The sequence below is a fragment of the Salmo salar genome, chromosome 04 (assembly GCF_965601325.2).
Source record: "Salmo salar chromosome 04, fSalSal1, whole genome shotgun sequence".
Lineage (NCBI taxonomy): Eukaryota > Metazoa > Chordata > Actinopteri > Salmoniformes > Salmonidae > Salmo > Salmo salar.
The window spans coordinates 89,609,552-89,625,314 of record NC_138294.1 but is presented as its reverse complement, the minus strand read 5'-3'; the positions used below and the strand labels follow the sequence as shown (position 1 = coordinate 89,625,314).

At 41.8% G+C, this 15,763-nt stretch overlaps 1 protein-coding gene across 1 annotated transcript; it reads left to right on the top strand.

Annotated features, from left to right (window-relative positions):
• The first annotated feature begins 3,129 nt into the window (after nt 1-3,129).
• LOC106593094 (uncharacterized) lies at nt 3,130-6,949 on the top strand. The gene has a single exon (XM_082974795.1). The coding sequence runs from the start codon at nt 3,235-3,237 to the stop codon at nt 6,859-6,861; it is 3,627 nt and encodes a 1,208-aa protein (XP_082830921.1). The 5' UTR covers nt 3,130-3,234; the 3' UTR covers nt 6,862-6,949.
• The last annotated feature ends 8,814 nt before the right edge of the window (nt 6,950-15,763 follow it).

Here is a 15,763-nt window from a genome sequence, read left to right as displayed (position 1 = left end):
CAACATGTTCAGTGTCTTTGTTTTTTTCCCCCAAAGAAATAAGAGCACCAATCGTTAGGGCTCCAGAGTCCTCTTCCTGTTCAGAAAGAACAACAAGACTGGAGAACAAAGATGTGAGTGACTCAAATGTTTGCATAACATACTGTATCAGTGATAATTTACACACGCTGCATTGTCTGGGCAATGAGCAAAATAACTATGATTTTTATGTTGACAGCCATATTATCTGTTGCAATTTTCTAATACCGGGGCTGCTGAAGTAACCCCAGTTCTGATATGTTTTCAGAACACTGAGTCATGTCTGACTCGGAGACCATCGAGCTAGCCGCTCTGGGCCGACCCTTCCAGCTGGGGATGCTGTATGACTGTCGTAGAGATGTCCTCATTCCAGGTACAGGAAACTATTCCTCTTTGGTTTGGAGGTAATCAGTGTGCATCATCTTGAATTCATTGACAGTGTTTCCACCACTGAGTTGGATAGAGGGCACACTGTTGTAGCACAGAGAACACCATTGAGGGCTTTCACCATTTTAAAGTAGTTTCTACGGATTTAGGAAGAATCAGCAGGAGGGGTCAGCCAATGAATTGCACTCCTGAACAGACATTCCATAACTGCAGATGTCAGTAAATCACCAATCTTGGCTTTATACCTGTTCAGACTATACTGTACACACTTCACACAGTAGGTGGTGATATGCACCTTTTCAGTTTATTTACAAACTGCTAATACACTCATAGAAGTTGAAGACATTGGGGACATAATTGTGAACATAAGCAACCATTTAAATTTTAACAGTTTCTCCAGCTCAAAATGAGTCTCAGCTAATTAAAATTGTTGATTTACTTGCGCGTGACAGAATGCTAAATTGTAGCTGGTCCCATCAGATAATATCCTCTCTGGGCTAGGCGGGACGAATTCGTCCCACCTACGTAACAGCCACTTTAAGCCTGTGGCGCGATTTTCAAAACCTTAAAAATCCTATTACTTCAATTTCTCAAACATATGACTATTTTACAGCTATTTAAAGACAAGACTCTCGTTAATCTAACCACACTGTCCGATTTCAAAAAGGCTTTACAACGAAAGCAAAACATTAGATTATGTCAGCAGAGTACCAAGCCAGAAATAATCAGACACCCATTTTTCAAGCCAGCATATAATGTCACCAAAACCCAGAAGACAGCTAAATGCAGCACTCACCTTTGATGATCTTCATCAGATGACAACCCTAGGACATTATGTTATACAATACATGCATGTTTTGTTCAATCAAGTTCATATTTATATCAAAAACCAGCTTTTTACATTAGCATGTGACGTTCAGAACTAGCATACCCCCCGCAAACTTCCGGGGAATTCGCTAACATTTTACTAAATTACTCACGATAAACGTTCACAAAAAGCATAACAATTATTTTAAGAATTATAGATACAGACCTCCTCTATGCACTCGATATGTCCGATTTTAAAATAGCTTTTTGGTGAAAGCACATTTTGCAATATTCTAAGTACATAGCCCAGGCATCACGGGCTAGCTATTTAGACACCCGGCAAGTTTAGCACTCACCATAATCATATTTACTATTATAAAAGTTTGATTACCTTTTGTCTTCGTCAGAATGCACTCCCAGGACTGCTACTTCAATAACAAATGTTGGTTTGGTCCAAAATAATCCATCGTTATATCTGAATAGCGGCGTTTTGTTCGTGCGTTCCAGACACTATCCGAAATGGTAAAGAAGGGTCGCGCGCATGGCGCAATTCGTGACAAAAAAATTCTAAATATTCCATTACCGTACTTCGAAGCATGTCAACCGCTGTTTAAAATCAATTTTTACGACATTTTTCTCGTAGAAAAGCGATAATATTCCGACAGGGAATCTCCTTTTCGGCAAACAGAGGAAAAAATCACAAAGGCGGGGGCGGTCGGGTCATGCGCATAAGCCCAGAGTCCCTTGATCGGCCACTTGAGAAAGGCGATAATGTGTTTCAGCCTGGGGCTGGGATGACGACATTCTGTTTTTTCCCGGGCTCTGAGCGCCTATGGAAGACGTGGGAAGTGTCACGTTAGAGCAGAGATCCTTAGTAAAAGATAGAGATGGAAAAGAAGTTCAAGAAATGGTCAGACAGGCCACTTCCTGTAAAGGAATCTCTCAGGTTTTGACCTGCCATTTGAGTTCTGTTATACTCACAGACACCATTCAAACAGTTTTAGAAACTTTAGGGTGTTTTCTATCCATATGTAATAAGTATATGCATATTCTAGTTACTGGGTAGGAGTGGTAACCAGATTAAATCAGGTATGTTTTTTATCCAGCCGTGTCAATACTGCCCCCTAGCCCTAACAGGATAACATGGCATAAGTTAGCGCTATGCTAACCTCACCAGTTGGCAGCGATTATATTCTGTCTGATCCCTCCAGAGGACCCAGATTGAATTATGTAATCCTTCCTTAACCCAAAGGAAGTATCTCCCAGTTGACTACTTCAAATGGTGAAAGTCCTGAATGGAGCTGCCCATGCTAAAACAGGCTTTTGGGCAATAAAGTCCTCTATGATGCTGTCACAGAATCGGCCATTGCAGAGAGAGATTAGCTTTCTGGTGCATCTCTATGGTTACCACAGAGTAAGAAAAGCTAGAGGACACACTTGGGACAAAAGAGTGATGTCATGCAGGTTGTTTTTGAAGTGTTCATATTGTAGTAATGCTGTCAATGACAAAGATTACCCTTTTTTTTCCTTCTGAGAGTGTAATGTGGCACTATTTGTCCCTGTAGGGGAACATTCTAGATAGAACTCTATCTCGAACCTTTCTGGTTCCAAATAGCAACCTTTATTTGGTACCCAGATTCTATTTGACCTGAAAGAAGCTTCAGATAGAACCCATTTCCAGACTGGTTCAAATGGTGCTACAGAGCATTCTTTACTTCTGAGTGTAGGAGGTGTAGGTTTTCTAACTATGGGTTGACACCTAGAATGTTTACTTTGAATTAAATATTTACCTTCAATTAGTTATTTGAATTAAACTATGTTTACATATAGAAATATTTACACATGTACACGTTGGAGTATAATTTTCACAATAAACGTTCTTTGGTCATTCTCTTTAAACTGCAGGTATCACTCTCTGGGATTCTGAGATGCTGCAGAAACGCATCAATGTCCGTCCACAACCGAACACTGACTTCAAAATCATTGCTTCAGACTCAAGTGAAGCCAAGTCAGAAGCTTTGAATGTCTGCATCTCTTGAGGCCAGTTTCCTTGGTGGCTTAGTCAGTGTGAAGGGTTCTGCTGAATTCCTACATGACAAAAAGACCTCAAAGCATCAGTCTAGGGTTTCTCTGCAGTACCGTACCACCACATGCTTCGAGCAGTTGACCATGGACCACCTGGGGGCAGGAAATTTGAAATACTCTAATGTCTTACAAGAGGGCTCTGCAACCCATGTGGTGACTGCCCTGCTGTTTGGAGCGCAGGCCTTTTTCGTTTTTGACCAAGAGGTTTCCTCAGGAGAGAACCACCAGGACATCCAGGGAAACCTGCAGGCAACAATAAAAAAGATCCCTCAAATGTCAATAGAAGGGCAGGCAAATTTGAAGATGAGTGAGGAAGAGCAGAGAGAGACCAATAAATTCAACTGCACTTTCCATGGTGATTTGGCACTAGAAAACAACCCTGTCACATTTGAAGATGCCATCAAGGTGTATGTTGGCCTGCCATGTCTGCTAGGGGAGAACGGAGAACATGCTGTGCCCATGACTGCCTGGCTCTATCCTCTCAAGAAGCTGGACTCTGCAGCTACCCAGCTAGTCAGGCAGATCAGTGTTAGCCTGGTGCGTCGCGCACAACGAATCATGGACGGACTGGACAATACTGATATACAATGCCAGGACATGATGAAGGATGACATGGCTATCAAGTTCCCTGAACTCAAAGCCAAGCTCAACAAGTTCAGGGACTTGTGCTCAGAGTACAAGCTGGTGTTCCAGAAAGGTCTCTGTAAGGTTCTTCCCAACATAAGAGGAGGAGGAATGGAGGAGGAAGAGCTGATAAAAATGCTCAACAGCAAAGAACGTTCTCCATTCCAGAATGACCTCATGATCACGTACCTGGACGACAAAGAGAGAGAGATGAATGTTGTCCGCTCTTACCTTGACATAATGAAAGAGGTACAAGTTGTGTATTCCAGCAGTGAATTGGATGGAATAGTGCTTGATAAAGCTAATGATTATGTAGTGTGTTTTGCATTTTCCTATTTGAAGGAGAAAGAAGAGTATGTGTTAGACTTGGAGAACTACTTGCTGGAAGAATCAAAAAGTGATTTTTCACTGATACCTTACAACCCCAACGCAGCTGGGAAGACTACAGCAGAAAAGTGGTTTCGCTCGGGGGAGGTAACGACCCTAACTAGGCAAACCATAAATATGTTCCTAGACTTCAAAGATTCAAACAAAGGCAGAGAATATCTTGCATTCTGCATTGCATCAATTCCAAACAAACACCTCACTGCTTCCTCCATCCATGTCTATGAAAGAGGTACACTTTTGAGTCCACAGTTTGAGCTGCCATCAAAGCCAGGTGTTCCCACCATCAAGAGTCTGGAGCATGACTGTGTCCACTTGCAAGTCAACCCTCCCAACCTTGGTGTTACCTCTGTGGAGTCGTACCAGGTTTTGTACCAGGCTGAGCAGGCTGACTCTGAGTGGACTGAGGTGAAATCGGATGCTACAACTAACCAGGTCACCATCAGTCATTTGGACCCTTACAAAAAGTATCGCTTTAGCTGCAAGGCAGTGTGCAGACCTGGTGTGAGCCTCTCCAGTGACTGGACAGAATATTTCAGAACCCGCCCATGTAGCCCTCCTGTACCACCCACAGAGAAGAGGATAGAATCGGGAAGTATCAGAATGAACTGGGACATTCCTACCATAGCGGGAGATGATGTTGAAGTCATTGGTTATGTGGTTGAATACAGAAAGAATGTAAAGGGTATAGACAATCAGATGTGGCACACCATCGAAACCACCACTAGAGAGAGTACACTGGAAGGACTTGAGGCTGACACTGCATACAGCATCAGAGTCTTTGCTAACTGTGGCGAAGCAGGGAATAGTCTACCCAGTTCTGAGACTGTGCTGACTACCCTTAGGGTCTCTGATCCCCAACCGAAGACAAGCAAATCAACCAGAGCAAAAAGTGAGGAGTTCCTCACAAAATCCCAGAAGGTGGAAAAGGGCAACCCCTCAATCCACTGGCTGAATCTGGAACCGAAGTTGGGTGTAAGTGACAGTTTTGACCAGTACAGATTTGGGAAGAAAGTTGAGCAAGGTAATAACAAGGTGATATTGCTTCTGGGGGCCACAGGTGCAGGAAAAACAACTCTGGTCAATGTCATGATAAACTACATTCTCGGGGTAAAGTGGGAAGAACGTTACCGCTTTAAGCTCATCCATGAGATGACCAACAGGTCACAGGCTGAGAGCCAGACTGTGGTTGTGACATCATACGAGCTCTACAACCAGCCAGGCTTTCAGATTCCTTATTCTCTGACTATCATTGACACACCAGGGTTCGGAGACACCAGAGGAATGGCTCAAGATAAATTGCTCACCCAGATGTTGAAGGATTTCTTGTGTCATCCTTTAGGGATTGATCACATTGATGCAGTCTGCTTTGTAGTGCAGGCATCACTTGTTCGTCTCAGTCCTCCCCAGAGATACATCTTTGATTCCATTCTGTCCATCTTTGGAAAGGATGTTGCTGAAAACATCCTGATGCTTGTGACATTTGTTGATGGGAAGCAAATACCGGTGCTAGAAGCCATAAAAGCTGCAAATCTGCCCTGTAAGAAAGACAAGAAGGGGCTACCAACCCATTTCAAATTCAACAGTTCATTTCTGTTCTCAAAAGAGACGGAGAGCAGCTCTGAAGATGATGATACTGATGATGATCATAAGGCCCAGTGTCCAGAGCAATGGAGGTCAACTTTCAAGGAGATGAAGAAATTTTTCCAAGCACTGGAAAGCATTGAGAGTAAAGATCTGACCCTGACAAAGAAAGTTCTGGAAGAACGTGAGCTTCTGGAGAAGACCATGACACGCCTGACCCCTCAGATCACAGCAGGTCTGTCAAAGCTAAGTGAGATCAAACACTTCAAACAGTGTCTGGAGAACGAGGAAGAGAACATGATACAGAACCAAGATTTTGAGACTGAGATAAATGTGCTGCAGGTGAAGAGAAGCAAATTATCCCAAGACTTTGCGACAAACTGCAAGATATGCAATTTCACATGTCACACCTGCTGCTTCCTCCCAAACGAGGATGAAATCAAAAGTTGTGCCGTGATGGATGATGATGGCAACTGTACCATATGTCCAGGAAAATGCTCTTCCACTGACCACGACAGGGAAAAAGTCTTGTTGACATATGAAACAAAGACTGAGAAAAAGACTATTCAAGGAATGAAGGACAACTTCATGAAGGCGTGGGGCAAGTCTATGGAAACCAAGGAGATGCTGGATAAGCTTGAGGATGAGTTTCATATGATCAAGGATGCGCTGATGAATTTGATCAAGAAGTCTTCTGACTGTCTCAAGAGACTTAATGATGATGCACTGAAGCCAAGCTCTCTCTCCACTATGGAGTACACTGACATACTCATTCGCACAGAGGAGGACGAACGGAAGCCAGGCTTCGAGGATCGGATCGTAGAGTTGAAGAAAATGAAGAAAGAGTCTTTGATTCTGGATAAGATTGCAAAAGGAGAAGATGTACTCCCAAATGAGCGAGAATTCCTGAAGGAAAATAGCATAGACTGCAGGGGGTTCCAACAAATCAGTCATGGAATGTTGTCCTGCTAACATTATCTGGAAACCAAAATTGGGTCTCTGTCACATCCTGACCAGTAAAGGGGTTATTTGTGATTGTAGTTTGGTGTGGGTGTGGCAGGGTGTGTTTGTTTTGTGTATGTTGCGATTTTGGGTACAGTTTTATGTCATGTATTTCTGTTTGTATTTCTAGAATTTCAATTTCTATGTTCGGGTTTTTGGTTTTCGCCTTCAGTTGGAGGCAGATGTTCTTCGTTGCCTCTAATTGGAGGCCATATTTAAGTAGGGGTTTTCAGCTTGTGATTTGTGGGTGGTTGTTTCCATGTATAGTCAGAGTACCTTACAGGACTGTTTTTCGTCGTTCTTTTGTTCAGTGTTCATTTTTCTTCAAATCTACAAGAAGATGATTCATATACCCGCTGCATATTGGTCCGATTTCTCCTCTTCAGACGACGAAGTTTATGACAGTCTCCATTAGAACATTAAGCTTCCCAATGTTGTAGGAGCGTTTGCTGGGTAGATCCAACTGAGATGTGGGGCTGATTTGGATTTGTATTAAAACTCTTAGCCTCGTGTAAAGCCTTATGTTAATTTGTCCACCCCAAGGTAACTTAACAAAAATTAGGGCTTAGATTAAATCAGAACTGCATAGAAAATCATTGTCTTTGTTCAGGCTATGTCAGAGGTGTAACTGCATCAAATCTCTGAGTGGCTGCTCTTGTGGTCATTGTCACTAAGCCACACCCATCCTACCCATGTTAGAAGTTCAGAAGGAGAAAGTGTTGGCTATATAGAAATAATGACACTCACATTGAAAATCATTAAATTCAAGAATAATGATTGATATCAGCCTAATGGAGGTGTATAGTCGTGGCCAAAAGTTGAGAATGACACAAATATACATTTTCACAAAGTTTGCTGCTTCACTGTCTTTAGATATTTTTGTCAGATGTTACTATGGAATACTGAAGTATAATTACAAGCATTTCATAAGTGTCAAAGGCTTTTATTGACAATTACATGAAGTTGATGCAAAGAGTCAATATATGCAGTGTTTACCCTTCTTTTTCAAGACCTCTGCAATCTGCCCTGGCATGCTGTCAATGAACTTCTGGGCCACATCCTGACTGATGGCAGCCCATTCTTGCATAATCAATGCTTGGAGTTTGTCAGAATTTTGGGGTTTTTGTTTGTCCACCCTCCTCTTGAGGATTGACCACCAGTTCTCAATGGGATTAAGGTCTGGGGAGTTTCCTGGCCATGGACCCAAAATATCGATGTTTTGTTCCCCGAGCCACTTAGTTATCACTTTTGCCTTATGGTAAGGTGCTCCATCATGCTGGAAAAGGCATTGTTGATCACCAAACTGTTCCTGGATGGTTGGGAGAAGTTTCTCTCGGAGGATGTGTTGGTACCATTCTTTATTCATGGCTATGTTCTTAGGCAAAATTGTGAGTGAGCCCACTCCCTTGGCTGAGAAGCAACCCCACAGATGAATGGTCTCAGGATGCTTTACTGTTGGCATGACACAGGACTGATGGTAGCGCTCACCTTGTCTTCTCCGGACAAGCTTTTTTCCGGATGACCCAAACAATCGGAAAGGGGATTCATCAGAGAAAATGACTTTAACCCAGTCCTCAGCAGTCCAATCCCTGTACCTTTTGCAGAATATCAGTCTTTCCCTGGTGTTTTTCCTGGAGAGAAGTGGCTTCTTTGCTGCCCTTCTTGACACCAGGCCGTCCTCCAAAAGTCTTCGCCTCACTGTGCGTGCAGATGCACTCACACCTGCCTGCTGCCATTGATGAGCAAGCTCTTTACTGGTGGTGCCCCGATCCCGCAGCTGAATCAACTTTAGGAGACGGTCCTGGCGCTTGCTGGACTTTCTTGGGCGCCCTGAAGCCTCCTTTTGTGGCAGGGCTGAAATGCAGTGGCAATGTTTTTTTTAGGATTCAGTTCATTTGCGTGGCAAAGAGGGACTTTGCAATTCATCGGATCACTCTTCATAATATTATGGAGTATTTGCAAATTGCCATCATACAAACTGAGGCAGCAGACTTTGTGAAAATTAATATTTGTGTCATTCTCAACTTTTGGCCACGACTGTACTGTGTACTACAACACACACATTCCTATGTTCAAACTTGTGAAACGGATGCATGAGATTTCTACTAATGTTACTCAGTGTATCGAATGTCCATGATAGGTATAATGCTGGGAAACACAGTAACACCTCTGACATCGCCTCAGGGTATTTCTATAAGCTAGAGTACCAGTGAGGATTTCCTGCGGTGGACAACTCACAGATACAGCTGTTGATAAGTAGTAATTGATATAAGGAACATTCAATAAAATTCACAAGTTAATTTAATAAACTATGTTTAACACTTTTTCATGGTTGGTGTCTTGACAAATTTGTCCAGAATCGTGAGACATAAAACACTACATTTCTTACCTTGCATTCATGGCAGTGTTTGTTGTTGTATCATATATTAAGCATTTATCAGTTAAATGAGACATTGAACTTGAACCCGGTAAGAATCCTGTATCTTGCTTGGACAGTTCTTTGTATGGCAATTTTGGAAATGCACTGTAACTAGGCTTACTTAACATTTAGAGTTTCCTTATGTTACGGTGTGAATATAGTTTTCATGGGCACACAAATCCAAAATGTACAGTACCAGTAAAAAGTTTGGACACACCTACTCATTCCAGGGTTTTTCTTTATTTTTACTATCGTCTACATTGTATAATAGTGAAGACATCAAAACTATGGAATCATGTAGTATCCAAAAAAGTGTTAAACAAATCAAAATAGATTTTATATTCTTCAGTGATACAGCACTCGATGCAACAGCCAAAGTGCAGGGAAAATATTGTTAGGAATGTCCATAATGTTTTGTTGTCTCCTTCATTAACCCGATGAAGACCATTGTGCCGTGGTCCATATTAGATCTAACATCCCTAGCAGATAATTGATGTTGATCATCTGTCTGCTTGATTTACAGCAGGGTCACATTAGACTGAACAGAGAACGAGTCAAGGTAATGAGTTAAAGTTTTATTGGGCAGAGTGGACTGGGCGCAATTGTGTAGCTATCGCGTATGGAAGCATGGCCTTAACTACGTATGAGAACACAGAGGTCTGTGTATTTTTTGGCCAATTCATATATTTTATTGCATGACAAGATAAAAAAAAATAGAAAAGGGTTGAAAACTCGTTTATTTTATTTTAATCTGAAATCAAACAATTCTAGAACTTTTTTGTTTTTGTCAAAAGGAAATATTAAATAATGATTTGATTATTGTGTTTTTATAATTGTAGGTTCTAGTTCAAGCCGTGAAAATAGTGCCGGATTTAGAAATCATAGACCCCGGGGCTTTGTTTTTTAAAATAATGCACACTGACTTACATAACGATGGAGATGAAGCCATAGGCTACCCACAGTGATGGCCATTGTGCTTGCTGTGGCGATAGCCCATCTCAAGATGAGCGACTTTGAAAAACAGTGCTGCTATTAGCTAGAAAATGGGAGTTTATTTTTTTTTTATTTTTTTTTTTTTAGTACTGTTTCTACATACAGATTAGTCTTCTCTTTTCAGCAGTAGGCATTTGCTTTCCAAACTATACATTTCTTCCCAAGATTGTATTTTGAAAGCTTCAAAACGCAAACTGACAGTCGCAACCAACCATAGAAATGTACTGAACAAAAATATAAACACAACATGAAACAATTTCAGACTTTACTGAGTTACAGTTCATGTAAGGAAATCAGTCAACTGAAACAAATAAATTAGGCTCTAATCTGTGGAGTTCACATGACTGGGAATACAGATATGCACCTTTAAAACCAAAAAAAAATGGGTGTGGATCAGAGAGCCAGTTTTGCGCTGCCTTATGCAGCACGGCACATCTTCTTCCCACAAAGTGGATCAAGCTGTTGATTGTGGCCTGTGGAACGTTGTTCCACTCCTTTTCAAAGTCTGTACGAAGTTGCTGGATTTTGGCGGGAACTGGAACATGTCGATCCAGAGCATCCCAAACATGCTCATTGTCTGACATGTTTGGTGAGTATGCAGGCTATGGAAGAACTGGAACATTTTCGGCTTCCAGGAATTGTTTACAGATCCTCGCGACATAGGGCTGTGCATTATCATGCTTAAACATGAAGTGATGGCGTCGGATGAATGGCACGATAATAGGCCTCACGATTTCGCCACGGTATCTCTGTGCATTCAAATTGCCATCGTTTAAAAGCAATTGTGTTCGTTGTCCGTAGCTTATGCCTGCCCATACCATAAACCCACCAGCACCATGGGGCGCTCCGTTCACAACGTCGACATCAGCAAACCACTCGCCCACACAACGCCATACACGCTGTCTGCAATCTGCCAGGTACAGTTGAATCTGGGATTAATCTGTGAAGCGCATACTTCTCTAGCGTGCCAGTGGCCATTGAATGTGAGCATTTTCCCACTGAAGTCGGTTACAATGCCGAACTGCAGTCAGGTTAAGACCCTGGTGAGGATGACGAGCATGCTGATGAGCTTCCCTGAGACGTTTCTGAAAGTTTGTGCAGAAATTCTTCTGTTGTGCACAGCCTCAGTTTCATCAGCTGTCTGGGTGGCTGGTCTCAGATGATCCCGCAGGTGAAGAATATGGATGTGGTGGTCCTAGACGGGCATGGTTACACGTGGTCTGCGGTTGTGAAGCCGGTTAGACGTACTGCCAAATTCTCTAAAATGACAATCGAAGCAGCTTATGGTAGAGAAATGGACATTCAATTCTCTGGCAATAGCATTGGTGGACATTCCTGAGGTCAGCATGCCAATTTCACACTCCCTCAACTTGAAACATCTGTGGCTTGTGTTGTGTGACAAAATTGCACATTTTAGATTGGCCTTTTTATTGTCCCCAGCACAAGGTGCACCTGTGTAATGATCATACTGTTTAATCAGCTTCTTGATATGCCACACCTGTCAGGTGGATGGATTTTCTTGGCAAAGGAGAAATGCTTATGAACAGGGATGTAAAGAAATTAGCTTTTTGTGCATATGGAAAATGTACTGCATTTTTTTTACATTTTAGTCATTTAGCAGACGCTCTTATCCAGAGCGACTTACAGTAGTGAACGAATACATTTCATACATTTTTTTTTTTCTTCTTTCTTTCCTGTGCTGGCCCCCCGTGGGAATCGAACCCACAACCCTGGCATTGCAAACACCATGCTCTACCAACTGAGCTACAGGGAAAGAATATTGGATATTGGATATTTTATTTCAGCTCTTAAAACATGGGACAAAGACTTTATATTTTTGTTCAGTGTACAATCCATAGATGGCCGTTCCCAAGTCAGGACTGGCTTCCATTGCTAGTGTACCCATGAGTTTAACAGTCTAATTTCCAGGGTTAGAGATTCCAAAACCATTCTATGGATTATATAAAAACTTCTTGGGGACACCCCTTCCTGTTCGGATCCCGGTAACGGGATTGCTTGACAAGATACATGGGCGAAATTCAAAACAGCAAAAAATCTAATTTCAATTTCTCAAACAATCAACTATTTTACACCATTTGAAAGATAAACATCTCCTTAATCTAACCACATTGTCCGATTTCAAAGAGGCTTTCCGGCAAAACCATAAAGTTAGATTGTTAGGACAGTACATAGACAAAAATGACACAGCCATTTTCAATGCAAGGTCAGGCGTCACCAAAAGCAGAAAACTAGCTAAAATTATGCGCTAACCTTTGACAATCTTCATCAGATGACACTCCTAGGACATTATGTTAGACAATACATGCATTTTTTTGTTCTATCAAGTTCATATTTATATATAAAAACAGCATTTTACAGTGGCGCGTGACGTTAAGAAAATGTATTTCCCCCAAAACTTCCGGTGAATCAGCACAACAATCTACAAAAATACTATTCATAAACCTTGATAAAATATTAAACTGTTATTCAAAGAATTATAGATTAACATCTCCTGAATGCAATCACGCTGACAGATTTCAAAATAACTTTACTGGGAGAGCACACTTTGCAATAATCTGAGTACTGTGCTCAGAAAAAAACAGCAGGCAATTATAGACACCGGTCATCTTGGAGTCATCTAAACACATAAATAGCCTTATAAAAATTCACTTACCTTTAATAATCTTCATCAGAAGGCACTTCCAGGAATCCCAGGTCCACAATAAATGTTGTTTTGGTCAATAAAGTTAATCATTTATGTCCAAATAGCTCCTTGTTGTTCGCGCGTTCAGTTAGCTACTCCAAATGTAGGAAGCACGCCCAAAATTTCACGACGAAAAGTAAAAAAAAAAAAAGAAGATATTTACATTCGTTCAAACATGTCAAACGTTGTATAGTATCAAACTTTAGGGGTTTTTAGAACGTGAAGCTTCAGTAATATTTCAACCGGACCCATGCTATGTCTTGAAAAAAGCTTTGGAACACAGGTATCCTCTCACGTGAACACGCCCTTTGAACTGAAGTGGTTTTCTCAGTGACCTGCTTCCCAGCGTTCTCCTTCGGTCTGTGTTTGCCACAAAAGGCTCAAACAACTTTTTAACGACTGTTGACATCTAGTGGAAGCCTTAGGAAGTGCAAAATGAATGCTTTGTCACTGTGTGTTCCATTGGCAATGACTTGAAAATAGTACAGCCACAAGATTTTCATTTCCTGCTTGTATTTTTTCTGTTATACTTACAGACACCATTCAAACAGTTTTAGAAACTTCAGAGTGTCTATCCAAATCTACTAATAATATGCATATTCTAGTTTCTGGGCCAGAGTAGTAACCTGTTCAAATTGGGTACGTTTTTCATCCGGCCGTGAAAATACTGCCCCCTAGCCCCAACAGGTTACAAAAAAGGTGTCAGCAACGACCACTACAGACAGTTAAACACACGTACAGAAGAGATTTTGGCAGGCAACATTACAAGAAGCCTTTCAAAAGATATTCTCAAAGTGATTGGGGCTGAAATCAGAAAGAGCACAAAGCTGCACGATGACATGATGCTAGAGCTCATGCTTGCACTAAAGGTTCTGAAGGAGTGTGCCACAACTTCAGCTACTTATTCTGGATACATGCAGCACCTCCAAGTTGAGCCGTTTGGTGTTCACTTGTACACAGAAGAGGGTTTAAAGATTCTAGTTGAACATCGGAGAAAGCGCAGTCCAGTGACTCTTCATTTTGATGCCACTAGTGAGGTTGTTGTGTCTAAGATTAGCAATCAAAGTAAAAGAGTTCTGTACAATGCTTTGGTTCTGCCCGGAATGGGCAAGGGTAAACTACCCCATCCCCATATCCGAGATGATTAGTGTTCAGCACTCCATCCCAACAATAACCTTTTGGTTAATGGAGACAGTACGCAAGGTCTCACAAATGACAAGCTGCAAGGTGAGACAGGTGGAGGATGATTGGAAGTGTATTTCTCTCATTTAACAAAGAGAGCATCACTTCTTATCTAAACAGAGCCCACAGCATAGTTTCCTTGGAGGAAGAAGAAGATTGCGAAGACTTCACAGTGCTCCATCTGTGCTCTGCCCACATCCTTAAGGCTGTCGGCCAGGGATTTGGGAAGAAAACAATTAACAATGGGCTCAAAGAGATTGCAACTTTTTGCTTTGCCTTGTTTCTCAACATCACCTCTTTCTTCGAGACACTCGATGTCTTTAGACACGTGTGTGTGTGCTTTTCAAATCACAACATAAAAGTAATCTTGTGGATGAATCGCAAAAGCATTTAGATGAGAGTATTATGAAGTCAGAGAAGGTGAAAGTGGAGGACGTGATGAGAGATGACAGTTATGAAGAATGTGCAATGTCAGCAAAAAAAACTGAGCAATATGTGGACAATCTCCCTTCACACATGACTTCGTATCAGTTCTTAAACATTCGCAGAGTCTTCTGGAGGAGACAGACAGGGCCTGAAAATACGCCTTTTCTGCCCTGGGATAATCAATGTTCTAATGGACACTTACATGGCCATTTTCCCTCTATGGAGTGGGATACTTCTGGGTGACCTTACAAGATATTGTAATGTGACCATCACAACATCGCAATCAGTGAAATCACAGGACACCAACTGCTATGTGGAACAGTGGTTCTGGATCCTGAAGCTTTCCATTTGAGAAAAGAAGAAATTCCTCCGTCCAACTGAATTCATTTTGAAAATGTATGCCACCCTCCAAGGAAGGTATAGGGACTGCCAGAATCACTGGTCACCCCTACCGCAAGAAGTTGTTGGACCAGGAAGAGGAGCAGTGGGCCAAGAGACAAAGAAAAGACTCACCTGACAAGTTACCTGAGCCAAAGAAGAAGGATAAAAAGAAACCAGCAGGGATGAGGCAACATCACAAGAAAGATGAAAGCAGGGATGAGGCAACATCACCTAGAACTAGACAACTAGGCCAGGTGTGGTTTTTATTTTATTTGTTAAAGGATTTGTTCTGTTATAATCTCCACCCGGCACAGCCAGAAGAGGACTGGCCCTCATAGCCTGGTTCCTCTCTAGGTTTCTTCCTAGGTTCTGGCCTTTCTAGGGAGTTTTTCCTAGCCACCGTGCTTCTACACCAGCATTGCTTACTGTTTGGGGTTTTAGGCTGTGTTTCTGTACAGCACTTTGAGATATCAGCTGATGTAAGAAGGGCTTTATAAATACATTTGATTTGATTGTGATTGTTTTCAGTTCATGTTTAAGCTTATTGCCGGTCACAGCTCTGTGGCGAAGAAAGAATTGCGAGGTGGTGGTTGCTGTTGTGAGGTCTACAGACAAAAAGTCCTCTTTCCTACTCCATCACTCAGAGTTTAAAACTCTGCAACCCCACAAATGGCTTGTGGGTGAGGTAATAAATACTAGTCATAACATGACAATAAGCATTTTTTCAATTCTAAACATATCTTGGGGGAAAAAACATTTCATACAGT

Coding starts and splice junctions, on each gene's coding strand:
- LOC106593094 (XM_082974795.1), top strand. CDS start 3,235: ATGTCTGCATCTCTTGAGGCCAGTTTCCTTGGTGGCTTAGTCAGTGTG.